Genomic DNA, 20404 nt, shown 5'->3' on the forward strand with positions numbered 1-20404 from the left:
AAAAACAAAGAAGAAAACCCTTTGTGTTGCTCAGAAAAGCATGAAAATATTCCTGATACACAAAACTATCCATGCAAGGTAATCTAACTGCTGGCCATTTTAGCTACTTACATAAAGAAACGAAGGAGTATCAATCACTTTCTTGATGCTTTCAGTGGAATTTTCTATAAAATACTTCATAGCAAAGAACATTTTACTGATTTATTTTCCTCAGTAAAAATCACAATCAGAAGAAGATGGAAGAGACCTTAATCCCTTTTCTCTTTCATAGCACTCGCCGATCTGACCAGTTCTAAAAGTTACAGAACATACAGTATTAGATAAGTTGACTTATGAAGTCAGGAGACTACGACAGATATGCACCAAATGTTTCCCCAGGAATCATACAAAACTTCACTGAAAAAAAGGCAGTCCCTTACTGTAATATCTGAAAGATTAAATAGCCAAGTAGTGTCCTACTAAGCTGCAGTTCCATCTGTTATTACAGGCTCATCTTTTCAAACACGCATGTATACCAAACAGTCTGGCTGAGAATATGACATTCAGGGAAACAACAACTGAATGTTGTCAGCTCATAAAAGCACTCTGAAAATAGCTAACAAGTGCCAGAATGAAGACTAAATTCAGATAATTAAACAATATTAAAAGTTATGCAGTAAAATAAGTATGTGATCATGTAACTCCCATCTCATTCATTGAAGGAAGACTGACAAGGCTTACAGGGCTAAAATACTAAATAAGGGTAAAACAAAATATTCGATACATTTGATGTATTGCATAACTTGCAGACATTGCCCTAATTACACGGCAAAGTTACTGGACGTACACTCATGGAAACCAGTGGTGATCTGATGACACCATAACTGTCTGGAATTGAAGGGATAAAGAAGATTAAGGATAAAATTCACAATTCAAAATTGAAATTTCCAGATCTTGCTTTGTTAACATCTACGTTAGCTGTTTATTAACCATACAGATTTAAATCCCAATACTCATTGACTTCAATGGTAAAACTTCGTAACTTGCAATTGAGCTAATATGAATACATGCCAAATAAAGCACATACCAAGCAGCGGCCACATGCAACAACATGTGTTAGTGAGATTGGACAAGTCAGTCAAATAATTTTGAACTAGCAGCAAAAACAGTTGCTCTTCCTTTAGAATGGCATCCCAGTGCTTTAGCCACCTCCACCCACACACATTTTTTTTTTTTAATAAAATAAAATTGAAGAGAATCCCATACGAAGATCCCAGGCCAGGTAGACAGTGATCACTGTTTGGAACACAACCCCAGTGACCAGCTACCCATAGATAACACTGGCCTACAGTGTAAAAAAATGCCCTAAAAATATAGGCTGCTAGACTCTTAAAGCCAAGTTAATCTATCGTAAATGTGCAGAAACAGAGATGCTCTAGTACATTCTAAGCCTTGTATTCAAGGGTTTGGGGCGTGGCAGGGGGAAGAGTCAGGTTTGGAGTTGGTTTTTTTTTTTTTTGTTGGGTGTTTTTTTTGTTTGGGATTTTTTGGGGGGGATTAGGGAAGTTTGGTGGTTTGGTTGGTTGTTTTTGTTTACCCAAGAGCTTTGCGTATAGACTTCAGATACTAACCCAGCTTTAACTGATGATCTGTCAAAGTTATTCTTTTAACAAGGAAGAAAATGTGGGGGTTTTATATGGAAGAATTCTTCCAAAATAATTTGAAAATCCTAGTATTCAAACACTTAAAATATATTAACCTTTTAAGCTTCACACAAACACAGGAACACAAGTGTATTCTGTATTAACCTCGACATTTTAACAAGTTTAGCCTTTAACTATGCCCTATAATACTAGTTTGTTAAAATCTAAGTTTATTTGTATGTTTGCCTATGTAACAACAACAACAACAACAAAAAGTAAAAACACAGCGACAAACACTCTTGGTTTAACCTGTTGGTCACTGCATGATTTTTTCACTAAAAAAAATAATTAGCCATAGCTAGCCATAAGGCAATACCCATACTAACAACGTACGTTAATATTAATTGAGTTACTGTGAATTTGTTTACAATTTTGAAGTGAAATGCAGAAGACATGGTGATTTTCTGAGATAAAACACACACTGCTTTCAACACTAACTGGTTTATATTAGTGGCTAGGTAACCACTGGAAGTTACTGAATTTTAATCAACACAGGAAAAAAGTATTTAGAAAAAGGATCCCTTGCTTTAGAGGTTAAAACTCCGTTAACATTAATTTTGAAAACTATGTTTTAATATGTAACACACAAGAATATTTCAGTATAATTGCTAGAAAAGGTGGCGCTATCCAAAACACTGGTGAAACTTGCATAGTACTTCATTTTGGTAACTAGGGAAGATAATTTTCATACAGATCACAAAAATTTGATTGTACATCTTCAGAATCAAGCACAACTACAACGTTCTTTGGAGAAGTAGGCTGGAGAGTTTAAATAATTTTTCAATTTATCTGAAGTAGCATTTTGCAAATTCTCATGAGCGCCATAGCCGCAGTCACAACCGAACAGTTTGAGATGAAGCCAGTCTTTTCCTTTGTAACAGTCAAGTTCAGCTTGCAACACTATCAAAAATAAAAGAACTGTAAGCTAATTGCTGGCAAGTATGACGCAAGCCGTTTCCTAGGTAACAGCCCAAGTTGCTGAAGTGCCTGATCCAGCATTTCCTCATCTGTTTGCACTCACACCAGCAGTCTGACAATGTAGTCACTGCATCCTGTTTCACTCAGCAGCCAGCGAAACACACTGAGCTTAACCCTTGACTAACATCTTCACAGTTAACCTATCGTACCTCTAAATTAACTTTTACAGCAATGTTTTGTGCATGCGTTTTTAATTTTCTCACAACTTTGCAGTAGCTGTCTACGCTGCATTCTCCTTTTAATTGAGAAGGAAAACATGAGAAAGAAAACATCATTTAAAATAAAAAAATATGCAACAGATATCTTTTAATTTGCATTTGCACTACTGAGAGTTTCTGCGACAAATTAAGTTTAAAACAATTAGTCACCTGTGGTTTTTACATAAAACATCAAATCATCTGTATCTCTGATTTTAACTTTATAGTTCCAGAATTTTCCTGATTTTATACCAAACTCAAAGTAAATTAGATACAAACATCAGGACGATCTACCAAACTGCTTCTCATTCACTTCAAATAGATGTGTATTCATATATAAGTAGGAAGCATGTTTTAAAAATGTATCACAAAACAGTTACCGTATACACCCCAGAAAACAAAGATTACATTTTGATCTAAAAAAATGTAGAGCGCATGGATCTCATTAGTGAGCTATCTTTCAGGGGAACTGCAGATTCTAGAGCAAATAAAAAAATCCCCACATTAAACAAAAAAACGCAAATATTGGCCTTTCTGACAATATATTGCACAAAAACATTTGGATAATTTTATGGTTTATTTTTAAATGCGAGTTTGGTCATTTCAGGACATGAATAAACATGAAACAAACTATTTCCAGCATAGAGCTTTTATGCGCTGACATCGGTGCTTATCCAATGTAAAACACAACTGTTTTTCTGTACTATGGAATAGCTGTGGGGACAAAGAAAGCAAAAAGGCAAGATAAAAGTAATATTTTTTGGTTAAAAATTCTGGGCAATGCTTCACACCAAGGTAAAATGCCCATGAAATTTACTGCTGAAAAAAAGGCTCCCACCTTCGCTGACTGATCTACCCAGTGCAATTTTAACTGGGAAATCCCCTAAAGCATTCTGAAATAGACAGATGACTGCCAGCCAGAACGACCTGTCACAGCAGCTTCCTGACCACTAAAGAGAACTAGGTATCGAAAACGTGAAGGTGCAGGGAGGAGGCGATGTTAGGGACTTTTCACTATTTCTTTCACAAAAGCGTACTCACTCAGGAGTACTCAGTTCATATGAAGTTAGAACTGCTCTTTTAGATCCAAACCAGTCCTGATCTTCCAGTAACTGGACATCTCATTCTTTCAAAATACATCATCGATTCTACGGTTTCTTGGGAGGCCTTCTTCCTCAAATCTAGTATCATAATTTATCCATATTCCAAAACACAAAATACAAAGTGTTAGGCCAAAGAGCCCAGAGGTACAGACAAACCAGCGGCCTGAAACAAAACTCATAAGAACAGTATGCAAGTATGAACTGGCAACTATACTTATCTAGAAAATAAGAAACAAAAAAGGGCTACCATGTTTACACAATATGATCAATGCTCTGGCTTAGTCAGCAATTAACTACTTGTTAGCATCTCAGTGATGCTTTTCTCTAAATGCAGATGTTTCTGTCAGCAGGCTTTTCTACTCTATTAGTATAGTTTTCCTCTGCATCTCTCCTTAGCTTCTTCCCGTACACCTGCATTCCTCTTCCTTCTGGTGTTGCAGTACCCACGTAGTAGGTAGGAAAGCAGAAGAAAAAAGAAAGAAATGTTTTCTTCACCAATAGACAGCTTTCCTCAATTGAATACAAAGCCAGCTCAGAAAAAAAAATAAAGGAAGTAGTCTGGTATGTGAGTATGGAAATTCCAGAAAGAGATCGAGAAGTTTCAGGATGAAAAGGCAATGATAGGCAGAAAACCTGTGATGACACAAGGCATGTTGAGGAATCCAAATATCCCTGTAGGGGAGGGAAGCAAACCAGCACAGACTAGCAAGATTATTGTTGCAGGGTTATACTGGGATACAAGAAATTCCTACTCCAACTCTATTCAACAATGGATCAGGGACCCCTGAGAAAAATCATAAGCTGCATGACAGCTTTAGGTTGTGGGATTCAAGGTTCGGACAGGTTCTCCAAAACTAGAACATAAAATGGTTGCTGAGGAAGTCTTTGATAAAGTGAGTTTTTAGATGCCTGGATTAGAACCAAGTGCAGGAAGATTCACATACAAGTCCTGTCAGAGGGCACTAAAAAAATACTTATATCTAAATATCGACATAGGCACCAAATGACTTAACCATTTCGGTTATGTAATTGATATATAACAAGACCATTTTGCATAGAAGTAACCTTCTATAACCTCTATAAGGCTTGGAAGTCTATCCAAATACTGATGATTTCACACCTTTGCAATACTCAGAATTGTTATCTGCCTTACAACAACCCACCAACTACGGAATCCACCATCATGATATACAGTTTTCCTCCAGCGCCGTCTCCTGCTATACTCTGACTGCGACACAAGAAGAAAAATACAGCTCTGTCCAGCCCGCTAGATAACCTCCCAAATGACGCTCATAACAAGACAGATGCAGGGAACTTACTGTTCTTTTTGACTCTGGCTTTTCTTGGCTTACCCCTTTTCCTGAAGTCTGCAGGGGTACCACTGCAGAACATCTCAAAAAGTGAAGCAGAGCTGATGGGAAGAAAAAGACAGACCTGAGACACAGCTGGGAATCTAACAGACATGCTGAGCCAAAGTATTACTCAGAAATTGGAAATAAAGTTCAAAATTTCCTTAAAAAAAAATTCTGCAAAAGTCCAGTTGAATTTGCTTGCCCTGTGGAGGCAAATAAAGCTCAAGACATCAGGACAGAAAATATTCCTCTGCTCCTACTGGCCCTGTTACAACCCAAGCTGTAATCAGAATGAAATACCTCAACTAAATACATATATGAATGTCAGTATTATAAAAGATCAGGCAAAACTTTCTGATAGCTCTCAAACATTGCAGGAAGGTACATTGACAAATACAAATCCCCTAATTGTTTCCCTCTGTTTTGAATGGAGGAGAAGTAAAGGGGGTAAGGTGTTCAGGTTTTTTTTTTTGAGGCACAGTTCATTCCCTATTATCATTAGTCAGCCAGCTACTCTTGATACAACTACGGCACTTGAGCCAATACTACTCCTATTTCTCCCTCCTCACTTGCTTACAACAGGAAGGAGTTAGGCAAAACATAAACAAGCTGGCTAAAGGCTTAGTCTTCTCAAAAAAAAACACAAAACAAAACAAAAAAACAAAAAACCACCACCACCAAACAACTTAGAAAACCTTTGTCCCCTCTATCCAGGAAATAAACAAATAGAGGATTGTTTTCAGCTTTGAAGCTACCGAAGACATACAGATTCTCTTTGGGCAGCAAAGAACAAGTTCCTAACTATAAAAGCCTACATATTAAGAGCTCAGATCTTACAAATAAATTTGCGGTTATGCTTACGGAGAATGAAACAGGTGAGTAAGCACCTTGCATCTAACTTGCAGAACTAAAAGAACAAAATGAAAAAACAAACAACTTTACAATACTGTATAGTATCAAGGTAAAGGATAAGGTCTGTATGAGTATGTCAAAAATAAATGTACGCCCTTTTCAAGCACAGTCTACTTATGTATCATTTTTTCAATAATGGACATTTACATGGTACTGAAGTAAGGGATTCTAGAAACATTTTTATGCTGTAAATGCAAAGAAACATTTAATTCTTCTATTTTATAAATTATGTTACCAAATGTTCTACACATTTTTTTTAAACAATAATTTGATTTCTAGGTTTCTAAAAAAGTAAAGTGTTTTCAGTCATAACATTTTTATGTCTTTGCCAAAAGATACTCGTAATTTTGGACCAAATTATGTTACTGACCTTGTAACACATAGAAAGAGAAAGAACACACTGGTAGGAAGAGGTGTTAAAATTATTGTAAAATTAAGAACAGGTAAGGACAAGGAAAAAGAAAGAAAAATAACATTTCAAAAAAGACAAGACAAGCAAGCAAGCAATTTACTATTGAACATTAATCTCCTGGGAAATTATTTTTATCATACTTTCAAGGCCCAAATAATTAAAAATAAAGATGTGCCTTCTATACACACAGCAATCCTGTCCACCACCAGACAGGTGAAAGGAACATAGCTTTCAGAATGTACTCATTTGAGATTGTTAACACTTGCTACTAGAGAGCTAAAGTTATAAATTACGTTAAACCCTGTGAATTTTTAAACAAGTAAGGACTATAATCTCAATCCTTAAACACTGTAAAACACATGTTCTTTTCCACTTGAAAGCTTAAGTGCTCTGCTGACTCTAGGGAGCTTTCTACTAGCATAAGTGTTAAGGCAAGTATAGAAGACCTAAAAATCTTTAGCAATGAGATTTTATCAGCAACTAGTCTCATACAAGAAAAATGACACAAGACTTAACTATATACCTTTATAGGTCCATTATTAAAGCTGTATTGACTTCTGCAGTTAATCCTGAAATGGCATCTCTTTATTATATGAAACACAGCTTGAACCTTTTCTAAAGTTGTAAGATACTTTCCTGAACAAGATATCAATTTCATATTTACAGATATAACATCAATTTCTAAATGAATGTGTCCTGAAATTTTATCCTTAACGATCTTCACAATGGGTTATGCAAATTTCATATGTAAGCACAGAGTTGTACTCAGTTTTAACAAGATTGTTTGAAGCTTAGGGTCTTTTAACTAGTTTCGATTTTTACTCTTCATAAAAAATTGTTATCCTTTGCACATAGACTGAAGTAGTATTTTCTTCTTCGCAACATTCTGCAGATGTCTCCGTTATGACGCTCATTGTCTCAGAGGGTTTGAAAACGGGCCACCCTTAAAAGCAATAGCCAACATCTGCCTCTGCTCATCTACTCCCGTTTTCTTATTTTGATCTTGACATTATAGAAAATCACTGGCAAACCTATTATTTTCAAGCTTCTTTAAAAATTCTTTGGCATCTAACAAACAGGCTGTCAGTTATGAAAACTAACTTAATTAAAAGCAATGACCAAAAAACCTGGTCATTAACACAAAAGCTGTTCCAAACTCTTCTTTCTTAATCAAACTTGTTCAACCAGAAACTCCAAATAGAAAGAAAAATTAGATTTTTCAATATTACCATGGCATGGAAATGTTCTGCTATGGTGAATAAGAAGTAGCAAGAAACACTGATATGGATTCTAATTAATGCTTTTCTATAACTACATAAAAATAAGTTAACAGATATTTGTAATCAAAATACTTTCAACTGCGCTTTGCCCTAACAGCACAAACCTGTTATTTACATCCTGGTAATCACTCATTTTAACTTCAGATAGACATACTAAATTTCTTTAATCGTTGGAAAGATCCTACATAACATTCCTCAGCTTTTTACTATTAAAAAAAAAAAAAAAGACTAGAAGATGCCTAGTTAAACATCAGTGTGCATAATCAATTGAAATTCTCTCATTGCAAGTTTCATTTGAAATTTGCTTTGTAAGCATGTTTCAGTGACCCCCAAATGGATACTATGCTGCCCCAAAAATGCAGTTAGTTTAAACAAGGACAGAAAGAGGACACATAAGATATGAAGATATGAAATATACTGCTCTATCCTATACTACCACATTAGGAAGAACCAAGCTCCTGTCATCATTAATGTATGTGTTTGTTTACCCCAGTCTATAAGCAGCAATACACAGTAGGTACATCAGTGCATTTTTGTATGGACAATCTCAATGGAAACAGTATAACCCAGATCAACATTCACCTTTCCCCAAGCAAAATAAAGCCTGCTTCTCGCAGACCCAGTTAGTCAAGAGGAAAACTGTGCTGGTGTGCTTTTACTCCTGCCAGTCTGAGCCAATTCCTTCAGGGCAGTGCCAGAGCAGATGGCATTTCACAGACACAGCAGGATCTAAACTTTTCCAGCCTGCTAATCACACCTTCGGATTTCAACGCAAGTTTCCCTCCCCTACTACCCATACATAAGACCATAACTGCTTGTATCTACAAAAGATGCAGCTTAAATTAACTGAAATTTAATTTCATGCTATGTAATGAGGACAATTCTAAGGGAGTGAGAATGTGTAGGATACTATGGAATTGCAAGAGCGGGTATCAAAGAGCCTGTGAGTCCATTTACACGTTACACTGTCTAGGTAGCAAACCAAATGAAATGAAGGCTAGTGTGGACATTAATCAAGACAATCACTTAAGACTTCTCTCAAATACATTCCTTTCTTTTTCAAGTTAGCATCATTAAACTACATGCATGACACTGAATTTTGTTAACTACTAATGATGTCCTATAAACACAGAGATCGATCCCTGCCTCAGAGAAAGCTCACAAAGAGTCTGTTCATATCTATCCCTTCCAAAGTTACAAGCCCAGCTAAGAGGCCGTCCATGTCGGTAAAGCATACACACAGTTAGGGTTCCTTTCCCACCATGCATCTCTCACACAGAAGATAATGATTCCTTTGCTACCATACATCTCTCACACAGAAGATGAGATATCTGAGGATTAGTGTTCATCAGTCATCAAATGTTGAAAAACAGTAGGTGTATCAGCAATTTGTGTGAAAGGATAGAAACTGTTCTGGAGAGCCAACAGTACTAGAAAAACTCACTGATACCTGTATTTAAAAAAACTCTGTACTTCTTATCCTGTATTAGTAACTTAGAGTACCCAGAAATTTAAAATTCCTTTAAGAGAATCTACCAGACAGAAGGAACAAAACTACATTCCTAAAGTGGCAAACAGGTACCACACAACAGTGCTTAGGAGAAAAAAAAAAAAAAATAAAAAAAACGGGGAAATAAGTTATGATTGAATTTGTAATATTAAACTGGCTCTAAGAAAAATTGAAAGACCCTAAACGTAAATACAGGCCTTTAATTTTAGGTCACACTGGAACAAAAATCATGCTAAAGATGCGGACAGTGAGCCTAGTACAAGAATGCCTTTTTTTATCCTTTAGTTTAGCTCCTATCCTGTTAAAAGGGTTTAATCTAATTAAAACCAAAATGTAACATGACCAATAATGAAGGTTAAAAGAAACATAGTGCCTATGCAGGGAGTCATAGTTAAGCTGTTATTTCAATAAAACTGATAAAACTTCCCTCTGCAAACCTTGTTTCACACACTTTCAGAAGAGTTTATTCTATATTATGAACTTTGCTGATAAAACTGTACTGACAGTGGATATAAACAGGCGGGTGTGACACAGGCTTGCCGTATCACCATCTAACAGCGGTACAGCTCCTCTGGGGCGGGGGCGCAGCACTGGCTGTTTTGGGCATACTGAAAGTACTCACCCCAAATTAAACCCCACGTATGTTTCTCAACTACTGTTACCAGCACAGATATAGCTAAACCAACGTACCTATATTGCTAATTCATACCAAAAAGCCTGGAACGTTCCTCATAAAAGAGGGAAGATCTCTCAAAACCAAATCCAAAGCACCCAAATACAGCTTCACATGGTACATTTTCCATGGTATCTTGAATAGCTTAAAAATAGTAAATTATATAGGAAAGAAATCATTTTAACATTCCATAAAACAAACCTTCATGTATCAAATGAACAGCAAATGGAACATTTGCTGCAAATACACCTTTAACTTAGTGAAGGTATTTGGGTTTGCATAAAGAAACATTAAGGCTGGCAACTCACGTAACTGGTCTTCCTTAAGGACAGATCTCGCCAATCTGTTTGTGTCACACTTCCCCTTCCCAAATACCATCATCTGTCAGTTTACGTGGTACCCTGTGAACTCTAATTTATTAGTATCCATGGTTCCTGACTGTTTGGAAGGCTCTAGTACGCTATTACTTCCCCTGGATCCTTAAAGTTATTGATCCTTTTTATGCTTCACTAACATTCACTCTCATATTACACAGTCTGCCATGACCAAACCAAGCCCTCACTTTTACCTTAAATTTTTGTTCCTGCTATTGAGTTGCAGAAAAGTCCTGTTATTTTTTTTCCATTAAAATTTATTCTGTTGTTTCTTTCCATCTTGCTAAGCATTGTTTTCACCCACCGAAAAAGTCATGTTGAAATTCAACGTTTCCTTTCACTCCCCTTTACTCTCATCTTAAACTATTCTTTCAGCGCTCTCTCCACATAGCTTTATCCTGGACAAATGGGTGAGATTCCAACAAAATATTCTATGGCTGTAGCCTCCCGTGGTCTGCCCTCCCTTCTCATTTGTCAGGCAGAAGTTTCTCGTCTGTTTTCCTCCACAAGTTTTTGCATCAACGATAGAACAGACTACATCTCCCAGTTTCCCTACCTGTAATCCTTATCCTTGCACAAAAGTACAAGATTTACTCTTTTCCATCTTCAGCAACTAGTTTCTGAACACCAGACCTGATAGTTACATTTGGCTTTGTTCAGTGATTTGTCTAAACGATGGTAAGGCTGCACAAAGTTTTCATTTTTAGGTATCAGAAAACCAAAACAGGAGGAAAAAAAAGGTTTTTAGAAATATAACTTTCCTATCAAATGTCAAATATGTCCCAGGCTTTAACAGAATTCCCGCCCCCCCAGTTCTGGTAGTCACTCATGACATGAGAGACTCTCATGTGGCTTCTTAAGAGTTCAGCTCACACTGCAGACTTGCCCTATGTTGGGATATATTTCCACTCCCCTTTTTTCATAAAACTTGCTGGAAATTGATATCTTTGAAACTTCTAAGGCCATAGTATTCAATCAGTTCAGTTGGTCAAGTTCAATAATTAGGATGGTCAGGCATATACATACCTACACATAGATTGTGTCAAAAGATGAGTCTTTTCCTTAGGAAAACATACCTGACTCCTTGTAATTCTCTTCCCTTTCATATTTAACCTCACAGAGTATACTGTTCATGAACCGCAGTGTGGAGCCTGTCCTCTTTACCATTCTAGAGACTCTCCTGGGAACCTTTTGTTCCTCATCTCTATGATTTTCTGTCATAAGTTTAAAACGTCTTCCTAGTCAAAGCTGAAAATTAGTACTTTATCCAATTATCCTGTTAGTTTCCTTTGACACAGTTGATCATGCAGTCCTCGGAACCTTCTCGCTCAGCTTCCTCCATTTCTCTCCTACTCACGCTCTGGTCACTCCTGTGATATGCCACCCTCACCTTCCTCCAAATTTCTCCAGCATTTCCACAGCAGTTGTCTTTGATCTCCTTCCTTTCTCCTTTTACATTTTCTTTCTAGGAAACCACACCTACAGAAACAGTCAACCCCCTTTGCTACACTGATTACTTACAGACATGTTTCCCTGCTTTTAGCATACTTTTTCTGCCCAGAACATGAACTGTCACCAAGTCTTGGATATCTAAAAAACAGCTTAAGGTAAACTGAGCTAACAGAGTTCTTAACTGCACTCAGTCTCCCTAATAGCGTTCTTTGTCAGTCTCTGTGAACCACTGTACGATCCTCATGGTCACTTTGCCAGAGGATACCATCTTAAACTCTGACCTCTCTACAGGTCTCTATGGGCAGACCACACTCAAATCATCATTTCTTTGTGGTATAATACTTCAAGAATACAACTTCAGGATGGAAAAAAAAAAAAGAAAGGAGAAAAAAAAAAAAAAAGAAAAAGGATGCAACTCTTACGAAGAGCCTTCTCATTTCACATTTCATCTAGTGCAAAACACTTTGTCAAGCTCAGAGAGAACCAGAAAGAAACAATATAATCCTACTCATCCGAAAAATGGTTGCAAAAACAGTTTCCCAAAACTGTTGCTTTCACCATGTAATCCTTCTCTTTGTATATTCCCCACACTCAGACACATCCCATTGAAATTGATTGCATTCATAGCTCAACACACCCACATTTCTAACTTGATTTTTCCCCATAAGACAAACAATAAAAACCCAAGAGATACAAAGATTCTGTTAACAAGAGAAACAAATCTTGACATGCAGGTACACTTGTGGTAACAGTCATTGTAATCATTAGGGGGAAACTTAAAATTTCAAAGAACTAGTTTGTCAAATACATAGCGAGAAGAGTTACATTTTATGTTATTGGCTGCAATCAACAGGTAAGGGCTTACATGTTTCTAGGCTGCAAACAGTATCTGAATTTAACAATTTTAAGACACTGAGACAGCTTCTGCGCTATAAAGTTTATATAGTGAGTACTTAAGGACAAAGTATAATTTGTTTCACAAACAGGTAACAGACACAGTTATAAGTTGTCTAAGCAAATAAGGAACTGCCTTAATTTCAATAAATATTTTAGACTCTTGAAATCAAGTCCTGATCTTCCTAAGGTAATGCATCAAAGGTACGAGATAGCTTGGAACAGAAACTCGGGAGAGGTGGCGGTCAATCCAACCACCTAACCACAAGACAGTTCTTCCTGTAATTAACAGAGTGTAACATGAAAGCAGTCTTTATCCATGAAATATCCCAGCTTTCCTATGTGTTTGAACCTAGTCAGGTAACTAGGAAAAGTATCAGTTCTGTTTGCAGACTGTTTTGGACACATATCGTGTATATTTAATTAGGAAGGCCTATTCTTTACTCAAGGAAAAATATGAATTTTAGAAATCACATATTCTTTCTGGATTCTGAGAAGTTCCTATGTATGAGTTCCTACACATAGTTATTTGCTCTCATATACATATTCACCATCATTTTAATGAAAAAAAAAAGTTTCACTACAATATTTTTCAGGACATAGAGCGTTTACAAAATCTGCAATACTGACAAGCACCTTTTAGATTTCCAATTCTAATTTGGCTTTCATGAACAACAACAACAACAACAACAAAGTGCTAAATACACAACAGTCAATGAAGATAAACCCTTTTTTACCAGTAGCAGCAGGTACAGCTCACAGATTAGCATCCGATTAATACATGCAATCAAAACATCATCTACACAAAATTTGTAATATCAATCAATACAGCAGTCATACTGCTAATAAGCAATTCCTCTCTAGGTCCAAGATGAGTACTTACGTAAGAATACAAAAAGCCTGTTTACTGCTAAAATCGTATGAATTTCTGTGAGCAAGAGAAGTGTTAATATAGTAGAGTTCAGAAAAGACATTGCATTTGCATAATTTTACCCTTAATTTTAGTCATATTGCTTCCTTCTATGTGTATTTATAATTTGATAATGGCATTTAAGTATACTCCCATAAAAATATAAAGATAAAATCTATTCAAGACACTTTCCTCCAACCTCAAACTACATAGCTAGCCATATGTACTGCAGAAAAGACACACACAGCATGAATTTGTAGACTTTGGTGATAAAGTAAGCATGGATACCCATATAAAAGCTAAGAATAAAGGTAATTAATTTTATTAACCCTCCAGCATTATAGTTGTCATACCTGTTCAAGTACAGAAAGCAATAATCTAAATATTTGTCATAAGGATTACTCAAATTAGAAAGCATTTACAGGATCACGCTCACAGGCCCTCTTTCTACTTCTACCCCAGAAAACAGTGATAGCTCCATCCAATTCCGGTGTGCACACACTACTGGTTGCACATACTTGTTCCCCCCAGACACTCTCCATGCACACAGACCCCTTAGAATTGTTGGCTTGAGCTTTTTAATGAAAAAAACAGTCAACTCAATATATTTTTTTTTTCTCATGTGTTTAACTAGACAGCAAGTTGGGCATAATTTCAAATCAACAAGTAACTGAAAACTTAAGGTCAATACTAGCATTCTCTACTTTCCTCAAAGAGTAACTAAAATCTACACAAAAAGAAAATTTTTCACAATGAGAACAATCAGCCATTGGAATAATCTCCCCAGGGAAGTGGTGGATTCCCCAACATTGGACACTTTCACGATTCAGCTGGACAGAGTGCTGGGCCATCTTGTCTAGATCATGCTTTTGCCAAGAAAGGTTGGACCAGATGATCCTTGAGGTCCCTTCCAACCTGGTATTCTATGATTCGATACATCTGCCTTTTTTGTTCTTATATGGTCCTGCTAGCAGACGTTCATACAAATCTCTACATACAAGAGGATCATAACAATTATACAAAATACATCTAATAGAATCACAATAGCAACTTAGCTATCATTCATCAAAATATTCCTGCCACGGTGGACATGCGGCACACTCCTTGTACTCCACTGATCTTCCTACCAAGGCTCATTACACTCACTCTTAAAATATTAATATTGGAAATGAATCATTGTAATATTTTATAAAGATCTGCAAAACATGCAATCAGTCCTTAAAGGAAATTCACATAATAAATACTCTCTGAAAAGCATTAAGTGCATACATTCCTTCTGTTTCAAGGAAGCAATATAAAAACCTTGTAGTGTTTATTCAAATAAAGTCACACATTATGGGCTTACTTCTCCCCTCCCCACCCAAACAATTGACGTTTTATCAGCTCTGCAATGTTTGATCTCTCTCCAAGTCAGAGAGGAGATCAGAGGATTTAACCTGTGTTACCTTTATAAAATCACATATAAAATACTGCACATAACATATATATATGAATCCTATTTAAACTGTGCTTAATAAAGCACAAATATTTATTGTAAAGCATAATAGACTATTAGGAAAATAAAGAACTTCAGATCTCTGTTTTTTCTGTTCACTTCTAGTGATAACAAAGATATCAAATTCTGGAAGTCTACCAATTACATTTTATTATGAACACGTATGATTTAAGTACTGCCAATAAATTCTACGTATTTAGTTATGGTTGACATTTATGATGTTACTTAAAGAATAATAAATGCCTTAACTTGAAATATGCGCACGCCTTTAGGAAGTGAGCCGAATATCAAAGGAAGCATTTAGTAACTTGCATAAGAACAAATATCTTCTGTCATCTAGAAAGGTTAATGAAAACACATTTTCTGAGGTTTTTGTACTGCAGGCAAATGTGAGAGAAAAAGAGAGCATTTACTGTCCAGAAGGGAACGGAGAAAGTAAATTATTATACAATATTTCCTACATATCTTAACTGCTAGTACAATATTTTAATGTTTCTTTCATAGTATGCATTAGATAATTTGAAACTTATTGAACGAGTTATTTCTGAAGCCTGTTACAGCATACTTGCATTTTAACCTTTTATGCAAAAACAATTACCACCGTATTATTCTACTGTGCAAATGCAGGCAAAGAAATGCTCGAAAACTACTCCAGCGTTTCAGATTCACTTCGTATTTCCCCAGACCTGTTTCACAGTCCACCACAAGAAGTGCATTACGGAATACGTGTCAAAGCAAAATCAGAAAATTTCATTTAGTATCCATGAATTTCAGCGACAACAGTAGTAGATGAGGGATTCTGCAGCAACAGTCACTTCCCAGAAACTGTTCACTTGCACGTTTATTAAATACACTCCCCTTGCTCTCCCTCCTATCACGGGCTGATAACCCGCTTGCAGCAGCCTCGGGCCAGTTCCACCGGCAAGACAACTCGATGTTCCTGCACTTCACGTGCAAGTTCCCAAATAAAAACAAACTCCCACACACACACACACGGGGGGGGGGTTTGCACTACAAAAAACAAGACTCATTGAAAAGTTTTCCGGGAGGTAGAAACCAACAGAGTTCCATTCAAGGAAACTGAGCGTTTCGGGCATCCCTCCAGACTCTACTGAACAGCTCTCTCTTCAGTAAAAAGAAGTTTCTTAAATCCCATCAGCCCAAACCTAATGTTAACTTATGTGCAGCGAGAAAGAGAGGGTGAGAGGGAGAGAGAGAAACAAGAGACAGTAATCTGCAAGGCAAAAGGACAGCTGCCACTCAAACAACGCCAACATTTGACAAATAATATCCCTCAAAACCTGATATTTCTTTAGCATTTGGCAATCATTTTGTCGATAGAAAGCGGGAAGAACCAGAAGTGCCGAGCAGCTAGAAAGCTGTGGTTCCTTTCTCCCGCAAAGTCTGCCAGAAGCGGAGGAGGTGGTGGGCTTTGGAAAAGAAACAATCAGAATAACAAAGTAGCTGATAGCTAAAGATGTTTGGTTTGAGGTTTTGTTTTAATCAATAAGGACTACTTTTTATTATTTAAGCTCGTATGAAAAGCGAGCAAGCCTTCTGCCCTATAGCAAATACATTATTATGATTTAGCTTCTATACAGACGTAAAGGATTATATCGATTCTGCAGAACCGAGTGGAGAAACCCGTTAGGAGACTAACATTTTCCTCCATTCCTCTCACGGGAGTTTGACAGCAGACATCCAGCACAGACACATACAGCAGTTAGGAAAAGCGAGTGGCGCTCATTCCTCAGAAAGTTTCTCCCTCCAGTTTCGGGGAAACCTACCTGCTCTCTGGAAATGCAAGGCAACGAGGGTCTCCTAAACATTTTGCAGCTGCCATAGTAGCTGGCCGAAGTTTCCCCTAAGGATACGCAGCTTGATCTCCTCCTGGGTCTGATCACAGGCACTTTTTCCTCCACGCTGGGGAGCCGTGGGTGGTGATGATGCTGGTGGTGCGCTCCTCGGCTCTGAGCCGAGAAGATGCCGTGCTCCCCGCCACAGAGTGCCAGGAGGCAGCCTGCCACCCCGACCGAGCCGGCCAGCAGCGGTCTGAGGGCTGGGGGGAGCGAGTGAAGGCTGGTGAGCGACATCAGCCACACCAGGCAGGAGAAGACCAAGACGAGGAGGCTCCGGCGCAACTTCAGGGAGCTCTGCAGCAGGGTCAGCGCTGCCACCGAGCCCAGCACTGTCAGGAGCCTGCCTAGGACCATCTGCGGCTCGGCCAGGGGCCGGGGCTCCTCTTCGTGCCCCTCCGCGGGCAGCAGCCACTGCAGCGCCACGAAGTCCCCCGAGTAGCAGCAGACGGGAAGCGCCAGCAGCCACCAGCGGGTCGTGCCGCCGCCGCGCTCCCCGCGCCTGCCGCCGGCCAGGTAGCAGGTGAGGAAGAAGAAGGCACAGGCGATGCTGAAGAGGGGACTGAGGCAGCGGGACAGGCACAGCAAGGCGTGCAGCGGCCGGGGGCTCCGCCAGCTGCTCCCGTCCTGCTGGCCCCCGGCGCTGCCCCGGCCGTGAAAGGCCAGGAGCGAGAGGACAGCGGCGGCCAGGGCGCCCAGGCTGAGCAGAGCCCGGGAGGAGGCGGCGGCGGTAGGGAACAGCAGCAGAGAGAGGAAGCTCTTCGGGGGGTCCTGCCTCAGGGGGGTCGCGCAGCTCTTCACGTAGCCGTTCCGCAGGCTCTCCGGGCTGCCGCCGCCGGGGAGCGCCGGGGGGGCAGCCGCCCCGCCGCCGTCCGGCTGCTGGCAGTGCTGCGGGGCTTTGCTGGGTCCGTGGTGGGAGGCGGCCGCGGCGGCGGCTTCTGTCTCTTCCCTCATGGTGGTCGGGGACGCGGGAGGGGGGAGGACGAGGGAGAGGCGCGGGTCGCGCTAGCTCCGGCCCGGCCGCTCCTCCCTCATCTCCTCAGGAGAAAGGCGCCGGGCCGAGCCGCCGCTTCTCCTCGGCGGGCAGCGGCGTCCGCAGCATGGTGGGTGAAGACGGGAAAAGAGAGAAAAGGTAAAAGTCTCGCTCGTTCGCTTTCCCCGAACGGATCCGGCGGCGGGGACTCGCTGCCGCCTCCCAGCGCTCACCGGCGGCAGCGGCGGCTGGCGGGGCCCCGGCGGGGGTGGGAGTGAGGCGAGGAACAGCCCGCGGCTCGCCCGCCTTCTCTCGCGCCGCTGCACACGGCGCGCGCGGAAGCCCCGGCGGCGGCACGCGCCCCGGGAGCGGTTGCGCGCTAACTGCCACGCGCTAACGGCCGCACGGGAGCGGGGGCGGGCGGGGGGAGGCGCGCTCGCGCTCCACGCCCGGCGCGAGCCGCCGGCTCCTTCCCGCCGCCCCGTGCCCGGCGGCGGCCTGCCCGGAGGCGGCAGGCGGGGGCCCGGCGTCCCCGGAGCGGCTCCCGCCGCAGCCAGCGGAGGAATCCCGCAGCGCCCGGGCCGCGGGGAGCGCGCTTTACCGTGTGTATTAAACAGGTCCTCTCAAAGATGTACGGGTATCCCGCGCGACAGGCGGCCGCCCCCGCCGGGGAGCGTGCGGGGAGCGGGGCGGGCCGGGCCCTGCGAGCCCCGGCGGCCGCGCACCGCCCTCGGCACCGCGCCGCAGCAGCGGGAGGGGACGCCTGGTCAAGCGATTTAGGGACAGGAGCGCTGGGCTGGTTTAACTTCCTTTTTCAGCTTGTCTTTTTGTTTTGGGATACCACAGAAAAGTTGCTAGTAGGGGCTTTAAAGCACACAGAGTATCGAAGTGTTTTCCCTTTAAGGACCCTCCCTCTCTTTTTTTTTTTTTAACACCTGAAAAGTAAGTATGAATTAGAGTAATTTTCTACACTTTTTTTTCAGTCTTTGTTAACTACGTTACAGATTAGACCGCATTGCTCGGCCAGGTTTGATTATTTGCACAGCTAATCCCTTTGGAATGGATCAGAATAATCATTTTGGACCAGACTGTCAAAAGTGTTTAGGCTGCAGTAAGTGAAAATAGGCAGCTAATGGGATTGTGAGTAATGCCTTTGCTCATTCATCCTGTTTGTTTGTTTCTGGAAGAGTAACTGCTTAGCACTTTGGAAATTATGATTATAACCTGCATCTGTACCTCGTTACTTAAAATAAATGTCGTTTGAGCCATGTTTCCACACAATATTGTACAGCTTGACTTAAATTGGTTTAGAAATCAGATCAGTTAAGTCGGTGATTGCGCTTTTTGCTTGCTTATTTAAACAAGGCGTTCTTGAAATGACTTGGTGCCATTGCTTGTGATTTGCTCCATTTGAGTAGCACTTGAGTCGCAGTTGCTTTGGGGAAGCTGCGGGGTAGCAGGAAGTGCTGCTGCAGGGTACGGGCCTCAGAGTTGACAACATGCAGAAATCGTCCAGCGCGATTACTGACAGAAAATACGCCGTGACAAACAAAGTAACTTATGTACATAAGAAGATGGAAATAAGTAATGATTTGTTTTTCAAAAGGCAGAGGTAATTGATGGAATTTTAATACTGTCGTACACCTTCCTCTGTTGGAAATACTCCTACACTCTTTCCCAAAAAAAGAACAAGAAATTCTGTCCTGGCTTGGTACACTTAGTACCAATATGATTGGTACATACATTTAACACGGTACAGAAGCCGCGTTAAAAAGTTTTAAAAAGAGAAAAGATGAAGTTCCTTTGGGGATTATATTCTTACATTTACTTCTATTCATATGTTAATGATATCAGTTGGACCACAATCAAGTTTATATGTAAATATTTTCAAGGCTGAGATGTATCTTGCTATTATGCATCTCCTTTATTTTTTGATTCCCATGAATTCAGCTATAAATAAATGCATTCCAGAAAGAATTAGATAGTTTGGTCTTCATTAAAACATCGTATTTGAGTATATACGTCTGTAGCAGTGGACACTATAAAGTGCCTAAGGAAAAGTACAGAGACAGGACATCATGTGATCCCTTAGTACCCTGACTGCAACCATCTGTGGCTTTAGCACTTTCTGAATCAGAAGTGGTGTCTTATTTTTAACAGTTCTCAGAAGACTTTTATTCCACAAATTTGCCCAATCTTTTTTTTTAAGTCCACATAGGCTTTTGACATCTGCAGTGTATACAGGAAGAGGTCCTTGCTCAATGCAATTTGACTGTGCATTGTGTGAAATGTGGGTTTGATTTTTTTAAAGTTTCCTATATGTCTTGGTTGATATTCTTCTCATTTTGGTA

General features: G+C 40.0%; 1 protein-coding gene across 3 annotated transcripts in view; it reads right to left on the minus strand.

The window, feature by feature from the left end:
- The window catches only part of PDE3B (phosphodiesterase 3B), a 93096-nt gene extending 74706 nt beyond the window's left edge, over positions 1 to 18390 (minus strand). For 2 of the 3 annotated variants that reach the window (XM_082318275.1, XM_082318273.1), the window contains exon 1: positions 17012 to 18390. In XM_082318275.1, the coding sequence (XP_082174401.1) occupies positions 17012 to 18034 (1023 nt within the window). In that variant the 5' untranslated portion in view covers positions 18035 to 18390. The remainder of the gene's footprint in view (positions 1 to 17011) is intronic. The other variant, XM_082318274.1, reaches the window with a different exon arrangement.
- Positions 18391 to 20404: the final 2014 nt, after the last annotated feature.

Source organism: Platalea leucorodia, assembly GCF_965183815.1.
Source record: "Platalea leucorodia genome assembly, chromosome: 7".
NCBI classification, from domain to species: Eukaryota; Metazoa; Chordata; class Aves; order Pelecaniformes; family Threskiornithidae; genus Platalea; species Platalea leucorodia.